This window comes from Erinaceus europaeus, chromosome 11, assembly GCF_950295315.1.
Source record: "Erinaceus europaeus chromosome 11, mEriEur2.1, whole genome shotgun sequence".
Classification (NCBI taxonomy): domain Eukaryota; kingdom Metazoa; phylum Chordata; class Mammalia; order Eulipotyphla; family Erinaceidae; genus Erinaceus; species Erinaceus europaeus.
In genome coordinates, this window is record NC_080172.1 from 51,169,172 (window position 1) to 51,191,832 (window position 22,661).

Sequence of the window (22,661 nt, forward strand, 5' to 3'; positions counted from 1 at the left end):
TGTGTGTGTGTGAGTGTGTGTGTGTGTGTGTGTATGGAGGGGGTTAGATGGACTCCAGTGCTCTGGCATGACCATCCTGGCTCAGTACAACAGAACCAACACTTACCAAGTGTTACTTAAAAGTACTTTTTTTTATTTAACTTTAATTTCTGAGGTAAAATACTCTTTTTTTTTTCCTTTCAACTTCCATAACAAAATACAGAGCTATCAGATACCCCTGGAAAAAATATGTATATTATACATATATTTCTATAACATCACATCATATATATATAATATATATGCAAAAATTTGAAGACTTTATAGAAAGCGGAACATCTAAAAGGCACTGCACAATGGAGTTAGATTACTTACATTTTATGTACATATACACACTTTATTCTGCTTAAGCGGATAACTAGTGAAGTTATTTTTCACATGTGAGTGTCTCACAAATCCCTGCATCACAATTCTAAAACTCAAAGAATGCCTAAATGTTTCAAGACAATTAACTGGTAACCTCCCCACCCCCCAAGAAAACTAGAAACAGTTCTTAAAGACTGGATCAATGTTCTTTTAAATAAGAGTTAAAAGGTCTGTTCCATTACTGCTTACAAAATGAAAAAGCCCAAGCATAATTATGGAATAAGTTAAAAAAATAATAAAGAACAAATAGTCACTGACTCTACCTGCTTGGTGAGAAATGATATACTTAAAACTATTTTCCTTTTAATGCTTTAGAAAGTTTATTGACCCATGGGGGACTATGGAGCTGGGTTAATGCAGTGCAGTTTAAAAACTGGGGTGAGGGTGGGCTAGAAGGATTTGGTGAACTGGTTATATTTTACTTTTAGTTGGGGGGGGGGAGAAAGAACTCAGTAAGGCTGGATGTCCCTAAGGGGTCTCTACTATTTTTCTTTTCTATAGTCAAAAAAGCAAACTGCATGAACCAGTTCCTAATTAATGAGATCTCAAGATTCTTATCTGCAAAGTCTTAAAAGACATTTGGCACAGCAGACTTTGGAAAAGCAGGAGAAAAAACAGGCCTGGCTTTGTCCCCCCTTTTCCAACTGCTGGTGGACAGTGACAAGATGCTTGCTGAGAAGGCCTAGTCTGGTGACAAGTGCCACTAGGAGTGGACTGGGGGGTGGGGTGGGGTGGGAGAAACCTGCCTTCCACCCCAGCCCCCGGGGAAATCCCAGTGACCTCTGCAGCATCTCTCAGGTCCACTTCCTGAGCAAGCCCAAGTACGGCTATTAAAGGACCCTCCCCAACCCGTGTGCAGTGCAAACCAAACGTCAATTTACTGGTGGAATGGCAATCAAAGCAAACAGCTAAACACCAAACAATTTCTTTAAAAAAATTCATGGAGTGGAACATTTTTTGAGTGTTATTTCAAGTGTAAAAGCAGTGACTTTTTTTTTTGTTCAAACGGAAGCAGCATCTAGGAATTAATTCTGGCACTTGGGTTCTAGGGGGTTACAGGTATGCATCAGAGATTTCCCTCCCTCCCTCCCTTTTATTTTAAAGGCCTCATGTTTCTATTCCTGAGTTCATACTGACACCTGCTGGCTCTCTCCTCTAGTGGACAGAGAGGGTGGCCAGCCAGCCTCCCTGCTCAGAGTGGGCAATACCAAGCAGAGATTCCTCTTTCTCCTGCTCAGGTTTGCTTTCTGATTCGAGGTAAGTCGAGGTGCAGAAAAAGCTGACAAACAAACAAACAAAACAATAACAACAACCCCAGCTAGTCAATGCCTGAGTGGTTAGGGGTCTGCCCTTCCAACCCCTCCCCCAGGGAAAGACAGGCCACTCACAGAATCTGAGTCAGGTAATGGGAGAGGACACTTGTCAAAAAAAAAAAAAAAATAGCATGCTAGAGGTAGGCCATCTAGAACTCACCTACCTGCCCTACCCTTTCCTGAGCCCCTTTCTCACACATTTCTTTCACTTAGGATGGGGTAGTCAGGAGTTTCTCTAATTCCTAGACAGGATCCCTTTGCCTACTCCTTGCCCTGATCAGATACTGGAATTTTCTCCTTGCTGTCCTGATGGCAGGCACGTCTGAGCCACAACCAGGCATTTCTGTACGATAGCAACATGTACAAGTACTGTGTGTATGTGTACACACACACACACACACACACACACACACACACACACACACACACACACACGTGTGCGCACCTTCAGTGTCTTCATTTCTTTCTGTCCCCAGTCCAGGGCCCCTTTGCTTCCTTTAAGATCAATACTTCCCCATTCCTTTGAAGTTTAATGGAAGGGCATTTCCCACAAAGAAACAATTCCTCACTGTCTACAGACTGGTGTCCCATGCAGGATGGTCAGCTGACCAGGAGGATCAGGACAATCTCGGGAAGAGGGTGTGGCAAGAGCGGCAACACCACAACAGGACAGACACAAGTTCCGCCATTCACACCAGGCCTTGTGGTGCCAGGCTGCCGAGTCCCCTGCCTACCTCTCTTCAGTCTCAACAAACATCCACTTGAACCCCCGCTACCTTCTGTTTCCAGATGTCATCTGTCCTTCAACACCCACAGTCCCACATTCTTGCTACCTGACCCAGGAACTCCAATAGGGGAGGACTGACTGCCAATTTGAAGTCTGAGTTCTGACATACCTGGATTATCTGACGCTGCCCCTGCGCCTCTACAGGTTCATGCTGATGGACCTGCGTCACGTTAAGGTCTGTTCATTTTAAGGCTTGGCTTAAGAAAATGCTGAGAGCCTGACGTAACGGACAGTCTATCTTCAAATCAATGCTACCACTCACTCTCATTCACACTCTGGTTTGGCTGCCCAAACCCATGATGGAAAAGGAAAAAAGATCTTTTCTGTTTGTTTTTAAAGGCATTGGGTTAATTCCTTCTGCCCTCTTCTTTCCTCCCTGAACAAGAGCTTATAACTCCTCATGGCTTTGTAATAGGTGAAAAGTCCAAGAAATTCACAGCAGGGCTTCCTGTCTTGGTCATATAGCTGAGGTTCAGCTTCCCCTCCCTGCCCAATCTTTTCAGCCCCACTCCAACTGGTAGTATGCATCATGTTTCCTGAAAACAAGGTTTTTTTTTTTTTTTTTAAAGGGAAACAAAACATGCCAAACAACAATAAAGGAAAAAGAAAAAGAGCAACATCTCAACATTCCCCCCAACCTAGACTGAGATTATCTTATCCCTCCATTGAAACAATAATAAAGAAACATTTCAGGCAGAATACTTAGTATTAATGGTCTCTCCCTGCTCAACCACCCAACTGTGCCCTTTCCCTTTTTATGTATATCTCTCAGAGCAAAATAAATTCATTAATGGCTTTCCATATATAAATACAATAGAAAAGAAAGAAGTCTAGAACCTGAACTATCACAGACCAATCTGTATCTTGGCCCTTGGGGATTTTTGTCAGAAAGTGTAAGCCTCCACAGGAAAGAGAGGCTCTTTCTCCTTTCAGTTCAATACCCTTCCCAAATCCTACTCATCAGGAAAAAAAGAAAAAAAAAAGTGTGTTCATATCCCACCTAATTTACAAAAGAAGACACCCCATCCCGTCCCCAAACATAAAAGTCTATTCCCCTAGAATGATCAAACCAGTCTAGCTCCCACCCCCCACCCCCCACCCCCGTCTTGCTACATAAATACAAGTATGTGTTGATTATGGTAGGGACGGAACCTGCCCCGCCTCCAGTTTTAGGCATCTGCGGCAGCTGTGGCCAGGCCTCGGGCCCCGGGCCCACTCCAGAGGAACTTGCCGTTCTTGCTCAGCTCCCGAGCTTCAGGGTCGTCGTTCCAACGCCGCTTCAACCGCAGTTTCGGGGGCATCAGGGCATCCTCCTTCTTCTCGGGGGCACTGGGCTCTCTGGTAGGCCTGTCCTCACTGTCTTCAGTTACCTCCAGGGTTTCTTCACTTGGGGTGCTGGTGGGCACCGAGGGCCAGACAGGCGGTGCGGCGGGGCGGGCAAAGACAGCGCCATTTTCCTCCTCCAAGGTCCTACTTGGCATAGAACCCTCTTCCTGCACGCGCTCCTCCTCCTCTCGCGCCGGCTGCCTGAGATTTTCAGAATCCTTTTCGGGGACTGGCTCCATCTTAATTCTTGGGGGCACAGGAGCCACAGTGGAAGCTGTGACAGGTGTGGGCTCCTCGCTGGTCTCCACTCTCTCCCGGTTCTTCCGCCCAACTGGTGGGGGCTGCAGCTTGATAGAGAACTGGGTTGACTCTTCAGGGTGCATTTGGCACTGCAGGGGAGGAACCATGAGCCCCGGGTACCGGGGGAATGTCCGGGGACTCAGATGGTAGTTGAACACAGAGCAGGCCTGAGAATGAAGGTAGTGTTTCATTTCTTCAGGGTTGAAGGAGAAGCAACTGCTGTTGGTAAAGGGGCTCAGGCCTGGGGATGGGCTATAGGAGAAGATGGTGGGAGTCAGGGAGAGGGCTGGTGAAATGGGGACATTAAGGACCCCTCCCCGTCCAGGGATTGGAGAAACGGCGAAGGGACTGTGAGGATCAGGGTACATCCCTGGCCTCGTGAACAGGGGAAGCATGATGTCAGGCTTGCGTTTCTGGTGGCCAAGCCCCCCTCCGCCGACAGCAGTCCGGGAAGACATGAGCTCCACGCCTCGTCGCCAATCAGTGGCTGAACCATCCTCTAGCTCTGAGAGCTCTGCTTTTCTGTCAGTGCCACTGCTGGCCTCCTGCCCAGATGCAGTCAAGGAGCTTGCGGAGAAGCGCCCTGGCTGCAAATCACTGGTCGGGGAATGCGTGTCCAGCGGAGGGAAGTGGAAGCGGGAAGAGGCAGTTGGTACTGGTGGTGCACTCTGAGGAACCACACCTGAGGGGCAGGAAAGGACAAATAGCCATGTTAGAGGTCTGCTCACTCAGTGCTTTTATTTATGGGAACCGATGATGAGATGTTTAGGAACACAAGAAACAAATCCTAACTGGACTGAATCCCATAGCTCACATCCTCCTAGTGAGGGCTGCTCACTTCCTCTCTGATTCAGAGGTCACCTTTCTCTAACAGCTTACTCAATGTGCTCTCAGCACTCTGCTATCTGATGCACAGATACCTGGTTCATCAATCAGCATTCTAAAATGTTCATTCTGTGAGAGCAGAGGCTAATCCACTATTCACTATGTCTCCAGAAGTCCAGGGTTCAGCCTTTAGTAGGGCTCAGTAAGTACTAGTTGAATAACTGAATGGGTTTTAGAGACTTCCATTCTTTTTTTATTATTTATTTTCCCTTTTGTTGCCCTTTTTTTTTTTTTTAAATTGTTGTAGTAGTTATCATCATTGTTGTTGATATAGTTGTTGGATAGGACAGAGAGAAATGGAGAGAGGATGGGAAGACAGACCTGCTTCACCGCCTGTGAAACGACTCCCCTGCAGGTGGGGAGAAGGGGGCTCGAACTGGGATCCTTATGCCAGTCCTTGCGCTTCGCACCATGTGCGCTTAACCTGCTACACTATGCCCGACTCCGAGACTTCCATTCTTAAGTTCTGTGTATAGCTACCTAGTCCTTCCTCGTTTCCATACCTTTAGTCTTCTTGGTAGGGCAAGTAAACCAAACTCAAAAGCAAGCAAAGCAGAAATGACACACCCAGAAAGCACTGCATCAAAAGTCCAAAGGTCTATGGCCTAGGAGGTGGTGCAGTGGCTAGTTAAGAGTGCTAGAGGCCCTGAGTTTGATACCCTGCATCACATATGCCAGGGCAATGCTGTGGTTCACACCCTTGATCTTTCTCATAACTTAAAAAAAGTTGTGTCAGCAAAATAGCTGACTTGGACGCTGCGCTGCTTTGCAATCCATGCTGGAGCCCAGCCCTCATGGCACTGGAGGAAGCTTTGGTGCACTGTGGTCTCTCTGCCTCTATCAAAACAAAACAACAACAACAACAACTCCCTGTCCAAAACCCAAAGACACTGCACTTCATAAATATGGAAATAAAGACCATGTTTATTAAGAAAGGTCTTTTAATAATGTAGTTATCCATTCTCATATACAACCACTATTTCAGAGGTTCAAAAACTTGTCTCCTTAAATCTATTTTCCTTTAGCAATTAAAAATATTTATTTATTGAAAGAGGGGGGCTGGGGATGTAGCATAGTGATTAAGCAGGTCTCTCATGTCGGAGATGCTAACAGAGCCCCTGACCTGGCACACACAATACTAGATCAAACTCTTCCTGCTAAACCACCTCCCTGTCCACCCCTCTAACAAGCTGCCTACAATGATCTGTTCCCATCTGCTTCCAAGCAGTCTGGGAAGAACTCCAGTAGCTACCACTTTCCCAAGCTCATTTGCTAACATTTGACACTTTGAGCAGAAACCAGCACCAGGCTGAATGTGTCAACTTTAGAGGCTCTCAAAAGGTCCTTCTGACATACAGAGCCTAAGAAAAATCTGCCACCTGAGGCCTCAGGGTTTATGCAGGTATTGGGAAGGTATCAGTGGTTTCCCTCACTGATTCAAGTCAGCTGGCTAAGGTTCTTAAAGCAGATAAGAAAGCGGGAAAAAGAAAACTCCAAATAAGAGAAAACACAGCAATCTAGAAGAAACACATAAGGTGCACAGTAGCAGTTGTAGCTAGGAATCACTCCATCCAGCTGTCTATGTGCTTGGCACAATGGCTCCCCCTCAGACAAGGTGTCAAGAGGGTGACCAACTCACACTGCAGCCTTCTAGGGGTACAAGGCTGAAGTGGTGTGCCCAGACTCATGTCTTCAAACAACTTCTGCAGAATTCTCTTGGTTTATTTTCCTCCTCCTAAAGCCATAGAATTAACCTTACAATTAGGAAAAACAAATGGAAAATCTTATACATAACAGTCATGAGGACTCCCCAGGTGGACAGTTATTTCGTCTACTAGTCTAGCAGCAGTGACTAAAGTATCCTTTCACTCTTCTGGGGCTTGATTTGTAACAAGAAAACATTTATTCAAAAGCAAAATAGCAACAAACAAAACCTACTTCTACATTCTGAAGAACAGAATTAAGTATAATGTAGGGGTAGGGAAGGTAGAATGTCCTGTCTCCAAAACAATTGAAATAGTTCTTTCTCTTTCTTAAACTGGAAGGTATCTCAGTCTTTACACAGGCTAAGTAAAGTACACTCTTAAGTTCTCAAGAAAGAAAAATAACACTTAAGTGTTTCCAAATCAGAGGAAGGAAAAGGAGAAACCCAGGGCAATGCTGGGGGAGCTGCACTCTCTGTTTTTAACCAGAGCACTGCCCGGTTCTGGCTTATGGTGGTGTGGGGGATGGAAACTGGGACTGCAGAGCCTCTGGTATGAAAGTCTTTTTGAATAACCATTATGCTATCTCCTCCACCAAGCAGCAGTCCTCTCCACCCTTAGCTCTGACTGGCTGCAGCTGTACTTCCTATGGCTTGAGGTGAGATGGCTAATCGAATACTTTGCTTGAGTCAACTTACTACTTTAACTGTCGAAGGAGATCACTTTCATGGGACCACCATGAAATCAAAGGAGCATCTATTAAATCCCGAGTCTGACTCAGTTGTGAAACCGTCTACCCTGTAGCCTTTATTTGGTGAAAGTACCAGATGGTCTTTGACTTCTGCTAGCAAAACAGAAATAGCAAGGATATTCCTAGTTTCAAATCCTGGCCCTATTACTTCCCAGTCATGTGATCCTGAATACCCCACTCACCTTTCTTTCTGTCACAGTTACCTTAACTGTGAAGAGAGACTAACAGGACTAATCCTCATGTTATGGATACTAAAACTGTGCCTAAGAAACATGTTAGATAATAACATTAGTGCTATCAGACTTCCTGGGTGTGGCAGTGTTTCTGTGGCTGTGGAGAATACCCGTGCACTTGGGAGACACAAGCTGATAGTACACTACGCTGAGATGTCATGCTTGCAACTTAATCTCCAAAGACTTTTGAAGTATATATAAATAGAAAGAGATAAAGCAAATGTGGCAAGAGTGTTAATGATTAGTGACCCTAGATAAAGGATATCTGGGCTTTCACTGTTCTATATTTTCCAAAATAAAGATGAGTATTAGGGGAGAAATTGGATTGGGATGCATTGGATCGACCTTCTCGTGGTGCATCCCGTGAGTACCCATTCATTGGGGAAACTGACGATCCTTCCTAGCCAACTGAATCCACATGGATCCCAGTCACTTTCAAAGCCAGCAACAAGCAGCTCCTGACAGCTTTCAACCTGACACTATTGACTGGCTACGGAAGAAGGGCAAACGCTAGAAGAAGAAGAAGGGGAGAAATAAGGGTGTGTGTGTGTGAAGGGAGGGAGGCGCAGAGTGAGAAGCGTCCACCCTGGAACTGGTCTGTTCTGCCCTCACCTCCTGACAGGTAACTATTTTTGCTAGTATTTTCTTTACCTTTCAATGTCTCTATTTGTTTTTTCCTTTTTATTGGGTAGGACAGAAAGAAATTGAGAGGGAGGGGGAGATAGGGAGAAAGACACCTGCAGATCTGCTTCACCACTTGTGAAGTGTCACCCCTGCAGGTGGGGAGCGGGGCTTGAAGCTGTGTATACATAACTAGGTGTGATATTGCCCAGCCCTCCTCTGTCTTTTAATCAAGAAGAATATCAAAACATAGGTAATAATGCATCTCATCTCCCAGGATGCTTTTTATGATAAAAGTGAGACACTACCTACAGGAGTATTTCCAGCACAATGCAAATATTAAGTCCTCTACCCTCAACTCACTGCACAACTGCGTGGAAGGGAAAAGAGAAAAGTCACCAATTTTTTTTTTTTTTTACTTAATGAACTTCATATTAGACATGTTATAATCAGTATGTATTGACTTTTTAAAAACACACAGATAAAAATAGCCCAACTATCAACCACCATATACACGACCTCCTGGCCTCCAGTATCTAAAGCCACAGGGCACTACTTCAGTAGTACCGCTTATCATGTTGTACCATGTATTTCAAATTGTATTAAACAACATATATCTTATCTTTCCTGTTAAATGCTAAGTTCCAGGAGGGATAGATCATACCCACAATCTTTTTTGTTTTAGAAGTTTTTTTATTTTTTGCCTCCAGGGTTACTGCTGGGGCTCAGTGCCTGCACTACAAATCCACTGCTCCTGGAGGCCATTTTTTCCCCCTTTTTTGTTATCCTTGTTGTTGTCATTATTATTATTGCTGTTGTTGACAGGACAGAGAGAAATCGAGGGGGGGATATAGAAAGGGGGAGAGGAAGACAGACACCTGCAGACCTGCTTCACCGCCCGTTAAGCGACGCCCCCTGTAGGTGGGGAGCCAGGGGCTCAAACTGGGATCCTTACATTGGTCCTTGCACTTTGCACCATGTGTGCTTAACCCACTATGCTACTACTGCCTGACCCCCTAGAATAGTTTTTGTTAAACATTACAATTTTTATCTTTTAACGTTATTTATTGGACTGAGAAAAATCAAGGGGGGGGGGGAGAAAGAGATAAATCTGCATCACTGTTCATTAAACTTTCCCCACTGCAGGTGGGAATCAAGGGCTTGGACCTAGGTCCCTATGTACTGTAACATGTGCACTCAACAAGGTATGCCACTGCCTGGCCCCAGAATATTTATCAGATGAACAAATAAGTGAATCCCAATGCATGGGAGGAAAGTATGATCTATTAAATAAAAGCCAAACTTCAATAGGTGAATCTCAGGTATTGTTTCCTAAGAAATTTATTTAACTGTTTACAGCCATCCCACCCTGAACACACCCAATCTCGTCTGATCTCAGAAGCTAAGCTGGGTTGGGCCTGGTTAGTACTTGGATGGGAGAAATTTATTTAACCAATCCACCCTGACCAATCTTTGAATATACTATCATGCCTAAATTTCACTTGGAAAATATGGGTATTAAAATAAGAACTATAAGAATTGAAGGGGACAATACACCCCCCCACCAAAAAAAAAAATAAGCAAAAGTATATTAAGTAGATGTTCAATATATACGACATCTCTTTGTTATCAAAAAGTTAAGCTGACACAACACTTGATTTCAGGATAAAAGTCCTCTATGAACTAATGACAGTTTGGAATTACCTGAATTCAGGATGTAACCAGCCAAGTGATATGCCTAAAAGAAATGCACACAGCATTGCTTACCCTGTGACTTGTTGATTAGGATCTGGGGCTTAGTTAAGGATCAATGTTGGTTCAATTGCCTTCAGGCAGGGAGGCTATCCTCAGTCACTACCGTTAGTAGGCTTCCAAAGGCAGAGCAATCAAGAGTGAGGGTCAAGATTTCCCCTGACCTGGAGAAGTATATGATTCCCAAGGGCTGGAGGATACCCCATCCCAGGGTATCCAAAGGGTTGTGCTTCTCGGGTTTCAAGACAGGGAAAGCAGACTGATGATGAAGCTCCCTTCCCCTTTTGTTAATTGGATGGTGGCAGTGGTATTGAACACCAAAGCATTCTTTAAGACTGTTTCAAAATCTAGAGTACTGAAACCTCTAGGTACACAGGGAGGGGGTAAAAGAGTGAAAAATAGAGGAAATGAGATTGCAGTGGCTAGAACAGGTTTGATTTCCTAACACTTCTCCCTCAGGCACAAGGAAAGAAAACAGGTTGTAATTAGAGAGATGCATTCCAGTACCTTTTTTTTTAAATGCATGCCCCAGGGACAGGAGGGCGTGGCTAGAAAAGGAGAGATGGAACTGCAAAGATAGTGGCAAGCTAAACCGCCCTGACCTGTTGGGTACTAATTACACATCTGCAGTGGGTCTCGGAATTACACTCTCTGGGCCACACACACCCCTCCCCCCCTTCCCCCCCCCCCCACCCCCCGCTCTATTTTTTTCCAGGGTTCTTCCAGTTTTTTTCTGAGGAGTTGCAACACTTCAGAATCTTAGTTAAATTGATTCACACAACATAGCAGGAAACAGTGGACTGGCAGGCAATTAGAGAAACTCAAGCTATTCTCCTGGGCAGGAGCACAAGTTGCATCTTAAGAGAAAACTGCAAGAAACCTTGTAAAAGGCTGCCTTCTGGGCTGAGATGCAGATGAAAAAGCTGAGGTGCTGAGATGGAAAGCTGTTACCCTCAGCGCCTCGAAGGGAAGCCCTGCTGCACTTAAGATGAGAGAAAGCAAGCTCCCCCTGAGTCTCACTCTGCAAGTTGGAGGTACAGATCAAAGATACTGCTTTTCACTGCAAACATATAAACCACCCCTTCAGTGAACAAGGATGCTGTGGTTTTGATGCTATTCACTTGATAAGGAAAGCTTGGTAGTTTCATAGAAAATCGGAAGTGTTTGTAAAAAAGAAAAAGTCTGGTCTATGAAAGAGACACTGGGCAAGGCCTTACAACTCAGTCAACACAAACTTAAGGAACCATCATCCCCACAGAGCAGAGCGAGGCTATGACAATATGCAGAAAAGGGAGCCAAATAAACAAACCAATCTCTCTAGATGCTGTGGAGCTTATCGCCTGTGTATGAGATAAGCAATCCAAGGGATTACAGTCAGTCAGTGTTTCTAAAAACTTGCCAGGTCTTAAATTTGGGAGTTTTTAAGAGAAAAAGCATTTTAGCTGGTGCCAATGCCTCACTCACACAAAAGTTGCGCTGCTTCTGCACTGACTTTCTCATTCTTTGATATTTCAGATGAGGAGATGGGGGGGGGGGGCAATGACACACGATAACATAGCACTACTGTCACCAGCCATGGAACCTGCCTTGGCACTGTCCTATTGGGGCTTGAACTGGGATCCCTGGACATAGTAAGGCATGTGCTCCACCAGGTGAGCTTTAAACTTGGGTTCTAAAAATTCTTTTTCTACTAAAAACAAACAAATAAAAACCAATTCCCCATTGAGAGTTTGCAGCTTACCACTTGATCGAATGTTGATGAAAGGGTAATTAGGCATCACCAGCTTGTTGAAGTTAAACTTATAAGTAAATCTTTTCCCTTTTGTTTTATGAAGAATCCTCTTGTTGTAATAGTATCTATAAAACAGGAATGCATTTCAATTTACCTTCCACCTGGCGACAGGTTTTTTGATAGTTACATAACCAATCAGTCCACAGCTCTTGTTCTAAGTACTGCTTACAAGTATTACTATTATTCTTTCGCAGTCTTGCCCTCAGGTTAGGGCCGGGAGGCGTAAGGGCTTACTTCTCTCATTCAAGGAAGTTCTAACGCTTGTCTAGAGCTTTACAAAGACAGTCTCATTTTAAGATCATGAACACCTGAGGGGCAGTCATTTTTCTTCTCCATCACTCCACAGTGATGTACTCTATCAGCTCTCCAGTCAAATTCCTTTCTGTTCCACTGTATGTCACTAACTGCCAGGGGGGTCAGTCTGTCTCTCGGGAGACCTGGTGTGCTTAGTCTGGAGGGCAGAGCTGAAGGCACAAAAGAATGTAGAGCTGTTTTATGGTGGCAGGCCAAACAATGGTGCTTCTTGATTTGGAATCCAGCAGCTTGCTTGGCCCACTTCACTGTGAGGGATGAGAGGCGCTAGTGAAGCTGCTTAAGTTTGTACACTTAGGGTGGAATTATGGAAGAAATTCAGGGAAACTTCAATGGACCTGGAACCTTTAGCCTTGCATTTATCCAGTAGCACTGATGACAAGCTGTCTTCTGGTCTTTTGGGGGCTAAAAGCTCATGACAGAATGATTCATCTTTAGACAGAATAGACCAAACTCTGGACTGACAACTGAATCCAGGTACTGTCCCAGAACAGGTAGGTCAACACCAGTCATCGAGCTCCCTTCCTGTGTGCTTGCTTCACTCTTTTTCTAATTCCATGCTGGAGAGCCTAGAGAGAAGATACTCTAATATATTTCCAACAGGTTAAGTCTGAATTAATCCTCTGGATTACAAATGAGCTCCAATCCATGTTTTACCACACATTCCCACCCACTGCAGAGCAGAATCGGCTGTCTATCAGGATCCAGTGCCAAGCACACTGGAATTCCCTCCTACAGATAACCTAAGATATGCTTCCCCCTCCCACCCTGTGTGCTACTCAGATTCAACAGCTCTTCTACTCCCATTTTAAAGCTACACATTCTTCACTCTGTAGTCTCTTCTCACCTGACACCTCTTTCAATCTAATGCTCACCAAACTGCTTAATGCTCCTCTAATCTGTTAACACTGTGGATTTGGGAGTCCTTTCCCTTACCTGAGGGCCCGGCTCAACTTGTCATAATTCATCTGTGGTTTGCACTTCCTGCGGCCCCACAGGCGGGCCACCTCGTCCGGATCCTTGATGACAAATTCCCCGTACTCGCCCTGCTGCCAGGCGATGACATGGCGGAACTCCTCCTTCTGCAGCAGTTCCAGGATGAAGTGCCACAGTTGGATCTGCCGGGAGCCTGGGGACGACTCAGTTTTATAGGCCCACTCGGGGAACTGATACCCTTTGAGGTGAAGTGGGTAAGATCAAGACAGTCAGAAGCTAGGCACATACATACCATCACCCTGACTTCACATTCCAGTGCCCAGATCTCCTGAGTGCTGTGCAAACATGCCATCGACACCCCGTCAGCTAGCTGGGGCTGATGGCAGCAGGGCTGAGGATACCTGGGCAGCAGCAGCCAGAAGCCCCCATTTCTTACCCTTTTATACATTACTAAATCTCATGCCTACTTTCTGCAAAGGCCTACTCTCTCCAAGGGAACAATCAGGAAAGATAAAATAATGTTCTTGGGAAATTCAGCTGTACACTGCTTACCCCAAGGTCGGGATTGTGTCTCGAGCATCAAAGTGACTGATTCTTGGGATGAGGTTACAGATGCACCCACTGGATACAAGCCCTCAACTGTCCTGCCAGTGTCCACCCAGTTAGAGGTGTCAGTCATGGCCTGACGTTTGTGGAGAGGAAAGGAACTAATGAGCAACATTCTGGGTACACCTAGAGATGATTCACTTCTGCTCACCTCCACCTTCTTCTGGCTTTTCCACGATGCTACAGCCTGCTTTCATTTTCACCCTCCTGCTGAGAGACAGAAGTCACACTGATTAAAGAGCTATTTACTTATTATCTTCCTCAGGTTCCTGGCACAGCCTTTCCCATATTTCCTTTTCCCTGTCTTCCCTTATGTAGCCGTCTCTCCTTCAAAGATGTCACCTCCAAACTGCTAATCCACAGGTCATCAAATGATGGTCCTTGGGCCACCAGCTTCAAAGACCGTATTTATCTCTCACCTGACCTTAAACCACTAAGTGTAAACACTATCCTTAATATAATATTTGCTTTCTTCCTCCTGACCAGCCCTTCAAATGAAAAAAGGAAAAAGAAAAAGGTACCATGAAACAAGTCCAAAGAGGCAGCCAAAACAAGTCAAACAGTTTGTCTTCTATTACTAGACCGGTCCAAATGCCAAGATACACAAGCCTGAGTTCACCCAGTTTAAAGGGGCGTAAAAAAAAAAAAAAATCATCCAAACCCATCCAATCATCACTCAAGAAAGAATATCTGATTTTGATTTATTCTACAGAACACTGAATGATGGTAGAAGGCAAACTCCTCCAAGTCAGAAATTGCTCCCTCCTCCTTGAAAAGCACACTCCTGGATACAAGGAAGTAAATACACATATGTACAGTCACCCTGTACAGGAAGCACACACTTCAGATTTATTTATTTATTTATTTATTTATTTGGAAGGCGAAGGTGAGAGCAAGTATTTTACATTTTAGCCCTCTAAGGAAACAAGCATTTCTGAGGATCTGCTGTCTGTCCAGCAAGTGGAGTAAGTCCTGCTGGGATCTGAATCCATTTCGTCCAGAGTTACTATTCTTAAGAATTCCCAGTTCCTAGCAGCAAGTGACTTTGTGTCAAAAAGCAAAAAGTAACAAAAAGGAGCAAAAAAGGAGGAAAAAGGAGGGAAGGGAAGGGAGAAACTGCCAGAGAGTAACGCAGGTGGGAGCTGGCATACTTACCCTCACAGCTTTCCTGGGTGGATGCTGACAGATCCTCAGCACCCACATTAGGAGTCAGGAGGGACTGCAGGGCCCCACAGTAGCCCGGGGGTGGGGTGGGGGGGGGGAATTCCTAGCTTTGGCCGTTTTATCTATGCTCAGATTCCTGTTGGCCCTTTGAATTCTTCTCACCATTAAGATGCAAGTTTCAGCCTATAAACTACCCAAGAGTGTGGATGAGATAAACATCCCAAAGGAAGGAAAACAAAAACACAGACACACAGTCACGCATACACAGGAGACACAATAACACGGCGTCAGAGGCGAGGCAGGAGCTTCCTCTGCTGGCTGCTCCCCATGCCGTGACAATGGGGAGGAAAAACACCAATTTCCCCGCGGCTGCAGGAAGCTGCCCGGGACTCTCGTCTCCAGCCGGTGCCGCCGGGCGGCGGGGCCTCCCCCGCGGCGTGGAGCCTGTCGCGGCAACGACTTGCCCAGGAAGCTCTGTCCTGACACCCCGGGCTCCCGACCCCCGACGCGCCCTCCCCGGAGGCGTCTCCGCGTCTTTCCTCCATTGGCTGCGGGCTCCTCCCGCCGAGCCCCGCCACTCGGCTCCGCAAACCCACCGCGGCGGGCGCTCGCCCTGCGACTGCTCCCCCCACGGCCAGGCGCGCAGGGTCTGCGCCGCGGAGCCGCGACTGCAGCTGCCGGGCTGTCGTCCTCGAGCCCGGAGCCTCCGCGCTGGGCCCCGTCGCCCCGCCGCACGAACGGGGCCGGATCCCCGTCGCCCCTCCAGCCCAGGCCCCCTCCTGGCCGCCCCCCACGCAGGCTGAGGCCGCGGGCTGCAGCGAGGTCCGGAGCCCACGGGCGCCGCTGTGCTGAGGTCGGGGCTGCGGCGCGGCGGGGCCCGGGGGCGGCGGCCGGGACTCACCTCTCCCCGGCACGGTCGGGCTTCGGTCCAGTCTCCTCCGCGGCGTCTCCGGCTCCTCCTCATCCACCCCAGCAGGAAGTGACCTCCGCGGCGGCTGTCGTCACTTCCATCCTCAGAGGGAGGGCGGGGGAGGAGGCGGCGCCCCGCCGGGTGCTCCCTGTCGCCGCCGCGCCCAGCCGCGTCTCCCTCGCCTTCTTCTTTCCGCAGACGCCGACTTCCGCCCGCCCGCGTTCCCGGCGCGCTGCTTGCGTCACGCTGCGGTGACACGTCACGCACGCGGCGCCGGCCCTTCCCGCAGGCGCTGCGAGGCTGGGGGTCGAGGGACCCAGGGGCTCCTGGGAACCCGAAGTAGCGACGGGGCTCCGCGCAGAGCCCACAGGCCGGGCCGGGGAGGAGCCCCTGCAGACCCGGAGAGGGACCCCTGTCTCCGCAGGAACGAGTCCTCCGGCCCCCTGTCCCGAGCACTCACAATGGAGGGGGCAGGGCTGCAGGGTTCTCTGCCCGCACAGAAAGGGCCCCCCAGTGGAGCTGCCTCGAAGCCATTGTGTCGGGTGCGTGCGAGCCCCCTCACCCATCGCTTTGGACATTGAGATTTTATTTTTATTTATTGAGGGAAGGGGAAGATAACGAGGGAGAGAGAAATACATCTGCAGACCAGCTTCACCATTGGTGGGGACGGGGACTTGAACTCACAGTAATCTGTGCAGTCTACTGGATGTCCCCCCACCCCCACCCCAACACGCACACATTAAATCTGAGCCCCTTGTAAGGCTGCTTCTCCCCGTGGCTCCGCCACCTTGTCCTCTTCCTTTACCTTCACCGCGTGTTCCTGACCACGGGGAGGCCAGTGCTTGTCCAGAGAATCCTTATTCTTCCTTTAAGGCACATGGATGGCAGAGGATCAGGGAAAGGCATTTACACTGGATCGCTGTTTGGGCCCATCTTCACTCCAGAGACAGAAAAAAAGGGAGCATTGGGGCATCTGTAAAGGCTAAAGGAATTGGAGAAGAAGATATAAAAGAGGAAAGACTCAAGAACTGGACAGTTTGGAATAAAGGAACTAAGTTTTATAGCACTGTTCTAATACTGAAAGTCTCAACATGGGAACTCACCATTAGTTGCTTATCCAATGCTGGATCTGCTACTAAGCGTCCTCCAGTTGTTCCCTCTGGGCCTAGAGTGCCTTTTGTTGTTATTGTTTAAAAACGAATGGGCCGACAAAATAGCTCACCTGGATAGTGTGTCTGCTTTGTCATGCACTGTAACCCATGTGTGAGCTTGACACCTACTGCACTGGGGGAAGTTTAAGTGCTGTCTTCCTTTCTTTTCCATTTTTTCTTTACACCAAAGTTACTGGTGGGTTTTGAACCTGTATAATCCTACACCTCCCAGTGGATTCTTCTTTCTTTAAGCTAGATGGTGAGAGACTGAGAGAGAGGCAGAGTGGGCTAGAGAGACAAGAGACACTACACCATTGCTTCACTACTGGTGAAGCTTCTCTCTTGCAGGTGCTCCCGTTTTGTGACCAGGGGTTCAAATCCAGGTCTTTGAGCATGATTAGATGTGCATGCTACCTGATAAGTTATTCCTAACTCCCATTCAGTGGAATGGTGAATCACTGGCAGTAATGTAAAAAAAAAAAAAAAGAAGATAGTAAAATGAAATTATAGTATCATTAAGATCATTTTAATATTTATTTATTTATTTACCAGATCACTGCTCAGCTCTGGCTTATAGTGGTGACTTGGGAGCCTCAGGCATGAGAGTCTCTTTGCATAACCATTATGTTATCTATTCCTGTCTTCATTTTTATTTTTTAAAAGATACTTTATTCTGGGGGCCGAGCAGTAGCACAGAGTGTTAAGCACACATGGTGCAAAGTGCAAAGATCCCGGTTCCAGCCCTCAGCTCCCCACCTGCAGGGGCTCACTTCACTGGTGGTGAAGGAGGTCTGCAGGTGTCTATCTCTCTTTCTGTCTTTCTCTCCTCTGTCGATTTCTCTCTGTCCTATCTAACAACAACAGCAATGGCAACAATAACAAGGGCAACAAAATAGGGAAAATAGCTTCCAGGAGCAGTGGATTTGTGGTGAAGGCACCAAACCCCAGAGATAACCTTGGAGGATATATATATGTAATTTTATTTTAATAAGATACAGATAGAAAGACCAGAGCACTGCTCAGCTCTGGCTTGTGGTGCTGCTGGGGAGTGAACCCAAGACCTAAGAGCCTCAGGCATGAAAACCTTTTGTAGAACCATCATGTTGTCTCCCCAGTCAGTGAGATCATGTTCTAGTGGAACGGGAAGATGGCACAGTGGATAGAACACTGAACTCAAGAATGACGTTCTGAATTTAATGCCTGGTATGTCATGTGCCAAAGTGATGCTCAGTCTCTCTCTCTCTCATAGATACTTTTACACTTCATCTTAGCCATAAAGCCAATAAATGGTAAACATTTTTAAAAAGATCTTTTTCTAGGAGTCGGGCAGTAGCGCAGAGGTTTAAGCACAGGCGGCAAAGAGCAAGGACCAGTGTAAGGATCCTGGTTTGAGCCCCCCGGCTCCCCACCTGCAGGGGAGTCGCTTCGCAAGTGGTGAAGCAGGTCTGCAGGTATCTATCTTTCCCCCTCTCTGTCTTCCCCTCCTCTCTCCATTTCTCTCTGTCCTATCCAACAATGACGACAATAATAACTACAGCAATAAAACAACAAGGGCAACAAAAGGGAGTAAATAATTTTTTTTAAAAAATGGATCTTTTTCTGCCTGGAAAATTTTACTACATAGATGAGGTAAGACATGCAAGTCTTTGTTTGTTTCTATTGTCTTTATTGGATAGAGACAACCAGAAATTGAGAGGGAAGGGGGATATAGAGAGGGAGAAAGACAGAGAGATACCTGGAAACCTATTTCACCACTTGCAAAGATTTCCCCCCTGCAGGTGGGGGTAAGGGGTTTCAACCTGGGTCCTTGCACACTGTAGCATGTGCACTCAGCCAAGTGCACCACCTCCTGGTCCCCTGAGCAAGTCTTTACCACTATCGAGAGGACTACCAATGTCTGCTAATGCACCACAAGCTCAGTGTTGGGCTGTCTATACGCTCTGTAATCTCTGCTGCATAATACCTAGAATAATGTCATATATAGTTGTTTGGTTAACATTCTTTTAAAAATAATGGGCTTTAGTTTCATGATATAAATTGTAGTAAGGTCCTATGCCTCTACATGTTGGCTGTGTGACTTTAGTTAGGTTACTCAAACTCTCTGTGTTGGTCCCTCATCTGTATGCATAAAATACCTAGAGTTCCTATTCATGTGGTTATACTAAATGTGATAATACATGTAAGAGTGTGGAAACCAGAATAGACATCTAAAACAAAATGAGGGATGAATAAATGGTGGCAAAAATGACAATCACACAGATGACTGTCATAAACCCCCTCAAATTCTCAAACTCCTCAGGCAGTGTTAGTAGTTGTATAAATTCAGAGCTGTCACTGATAATTTGAAATTGCTAAACTTTGGCTCATGACTCAAAATGTTGGGGTACAGCCATCACCCCACCTCCAAGGACACCCATGTTTACAAAGGAGAGAAAGCCAGAACAAAGGGATTCTTGCTCCTTTTTCTTATCACTCAGTCTCCTCTTTGTGGTTCTGTTTCTCTGACTAATTAGGGTCACAAAGGATGACTCAAGTAAACACAATTAACAGAGATAAATGGGTCTTTCTACCTGGATTGATATATGAAGAAATGTTTCTTTCCCAGCTAAACTTGAGATTAAAAATCTAAACACGAGCCTGAAGCTCAGCAGGTGAATTTGGTTTTGATGGGGGGAGGAGGGGACCTGGAAATTCCCTAACAATTAGTGGGTCTGAATAAGTGAGCTTGCAGCAAGAACTTCTCCCTTGATGATCAGATCTGGGGAGATTAGGATGGCTGGGGACTTCTTGCCTAAGGTCCCTATCCACTATCTCCTTCACCATGGCACTGTTGCTGCCTTCTTCCTCCACTGCAGGCAGGCTTTCATGACTTGGAGATTCTTCTTATTTCTTCAATAGGAAGAGCCCAAGCCTTCTGAAAGCATGGGGGTGGAAGCATTCAGACTCAGGCTAGACATCCAGGCAGATTGTGATCTCTCCCGAATTTCCACTTGTTCAAAGCCCTCTTTGTCTACCAACACAGTCCTCTGCACCCCTTTGTAGCTGTTCTGTATATTTACGAGAAGCTTCTGTCCCAGATATCACTCTCAACTCTTAACTTTCCATGCCCAGCAGTACCTCCATTGCTCCTGCATTTAAAAAAAGAAAAGAAGAGATAAAAAAAAAAGGCTTCTTAAATTTACTTTTCTAACAACTCTCTGAGGAGCATGTGTTTTCTTTCCTGGTTCCATCTTCTCTTTTTCCTTCTATTTATTTATTTATTTTTACCAGGGTTGTCACTGGGACTCTGTGTCTGCATGACTCTATTGTTCCCAGACACTCTTTAGTTTTACCTTTTAGAGGACGAGAGAAAGAGTGTAAGCGAGTGATAGGGCAGAAGGGGAGAGAGAGGTGTAATACCACAGCACTGCTTCACCACTCCTGAAATGCCAGCCCCAGGTAATTCCTGGTGATGGCCTAGGGACTTGACCTTGGGTTCTTGTACAGAGTATGCACTTTAACATCGTCATTTGAAATATCTGATGCTGATGCCAAGACCAGCCCCTTCCCAGTTTCTTCAGTCTCCTTAAGCCTTCCAGTTCAAAGCAGAGTGTTCTCTCACCAAAGGGACATTCAGGAGGCTTGAGTTTTCAGTGCCATCTGCCCTTTGCTGACAGTGTTCTTGGAAATGATGCCGAAAATCTCTGAGTCCCAGCCTCCTCCTCTGTCGGGGGTTGGGGGGGGGGGGCTCTGCTGATGTCCTTGATGGGGACAGAGTGTCACAGCTGCCCTGAAGCACTGAAAGCATGGGTCCCTTTGGCAAAGGTCAAGGTTCTTGATTGCTCTCACCACCACCCTGGGCTCCACACTGTTCTGGGTGGTGGGAACTCAAGCTGGATGGCAGCTTTCACTAATCTCACAACTCCAGAGTGGATTTAATGTTGCCAGACTGGGCGAGAATTGAATTTTGCTTTGAGGATTTGAGTTCTTGAGCCTCTCATAGAGGCCTGAGCTTAGGAGTCAATTATTCTGTGTCAGAGGTTCCTCAGCTGTAAATGACCATGATGAGAACTTCCAGAAAGAGAATCCTGAAACATTAAGATATTACTTATATGTGGCTTGGGAGGTGGCTCAATGGATAAGTCACTGGGCTCTTAGTCATGAGGCCCTGAGTTCAATCCTTGCCTGAGTGATACTTTGGCTCTCTCTCTCTTTAATAATAAAGCCAATTTTTTTTTAAAAAAGGAGGGGGCAGGTAATGATGCACCTGGTTGAGATGCCCATGTTACCATCCACAAGGACCCAGGTTCAAGCACTGCTCTCCACCTACAGGGAGGGAAGCTTCACGAGTGGTGAAGAAGTGCTTCTGATCTCTCTCTTTCTCTCCTGTCTCCCTTTCCATTACAGCTTGTCTCTGTCTCTATCTGGTAAGTGAATAAATAAATAGAATATTTAAAAGTTAGAATGAAAAAGAGGTTACAGATTGAAAGGTGATGGGGTCGGGTGGTGGTGAACCTGGTTAAGTGCACATGTTACAATGCACAAGGATCCTGGTTTGAGTCCCCGGTCCCCACCTGCAAGGAGAAAGCTTCACGAGTGGTGAAACAGTGCTGCAGGTTTCTCTCTGTCTCTCTTCCTCTCTCTCTTTGTTTAAAAATACATTTTCTTTCTTTATTTATCCCCTTTTGTTGCTCTTGTTGTTTTATTGTTGTAGTTATTATTGTTCTTGTCACTGATGTCCTTGTTGTTGGATAGAACAGAGAGAAATGGAGTGAGGAGGGGAAGACAGAGAGGGGGAGAGGAAGACAGACACCTGCAGATCTGCTTCACCGCCTGTGAAGTGACTTTCCTGCAGGCCAAGAGCCGGTGGCTCGAACCAGGATCCTTACGCTGGTCCTTGAGCTTTGTGCCATGTGTGCTTAACCCACTGTGCTACCGCCCAACTCTCTCTCCCTTCCTCTGTCTACCTCCCTTCCCTCTTGACTTCTGGTGTCTCTGTCCAATAAATAAATAAAGATAATTAAAAAAAAATAAAAAAGAAAAGAAAAGATTGAAAGGAGGCCTCATCAATGACTTATTCCCCCTTTGTGACTTTGTTTTCTCTTCAACCAAGTGCAGATACATCATTGAAAGAGAATAATAGCATAATCATTGTCATAAGACCTTGAGTGAAGTTTATTCGCATGCCACACCACTGAGATCAAGCATCTCACAAGATTTGTGTCTTGGTTTATGTTTCCCATCAATCTAAGGTTGGGAGGATAAAGGAGGTGATGTCGGTAACAGGAGTGGGGATCCCCAGATTAAAGGTTAAATGTGTCCAAAGCAGAAGTAACTTTGCCCAGAGTCACAGCTCAGCCAGAAGGACCAGTGAGCCTGGCTGTTTACTAAGCAAGGACTTGGGGACTCAAGGACTCTCCCCGCGTCCACGTCCATCATGGTCCACAAATACCCCTTCCTCTCATTTCCCCTTTTCTTGGTCTTGGTTCCCTCATCTTTGAGCCACACACAGAGAGATAACATAGAAACGTAATGGGAGAAAGGGATTAGCAGGAGGAAATAGCCACACACACTACTTTGGTTCTCAGTAGGCTGGAAGAAAGGTTCCCTAACCAAATGTTTGATTAACAGAATCTATGTTTTTCTGAAGGGTCATTTCTTCCAGGAAGTCTGCTGAGGTTGCTTGGTGCAGAGGGTTGGTTACTCCTGATCCTAATTTATCTAGGACCTATTTT

General features: G+C 46.3%; 1 protein-coding gene across 2 annotated transcripts; it reads right to left on the minus strand.

Moving 5' to 3' along the window:
• Positions 1-110: 110 nt before the first annotated feature.
• Positions 111-16,270, minus strand: ETV3 (ETS variant transcription factor 3). 2 transcript variants are annotated; one of them, XM_060201658.1, is made up of 5 exons: positions 15,788-16,270; positions 13,874-13,929; positions 13,117-13,354; positions 11,818-11,933; positions 111-4,813 (listed from the first exon to the last, which is right to left on the minus strand). In XM_060201658.1, exons 2-5 carry the CDS (start codon positions 13,917-13,919, stop codon positions 3,675-3,677), a joined length of 1,539 nt encoding a protein of 512 aa, XP_060057641.1. In that variant the 5' UTR covers positions 13,920-13,929; positions 15,788-16,270; the 3' UTR covers positions 111-3,674. The 2 variants fall into 2 exon arrangements, with proteins under 2 accessions (XP_060057641.1, XP_007535587.1); XM_007535525.3 differs by having other exon boundaries at positions 13,874-13,932; positions 15,788-16,269.
• Between the last annotated feature and the right edge of the window lie 6,391 nt (positions 16,271-22,661).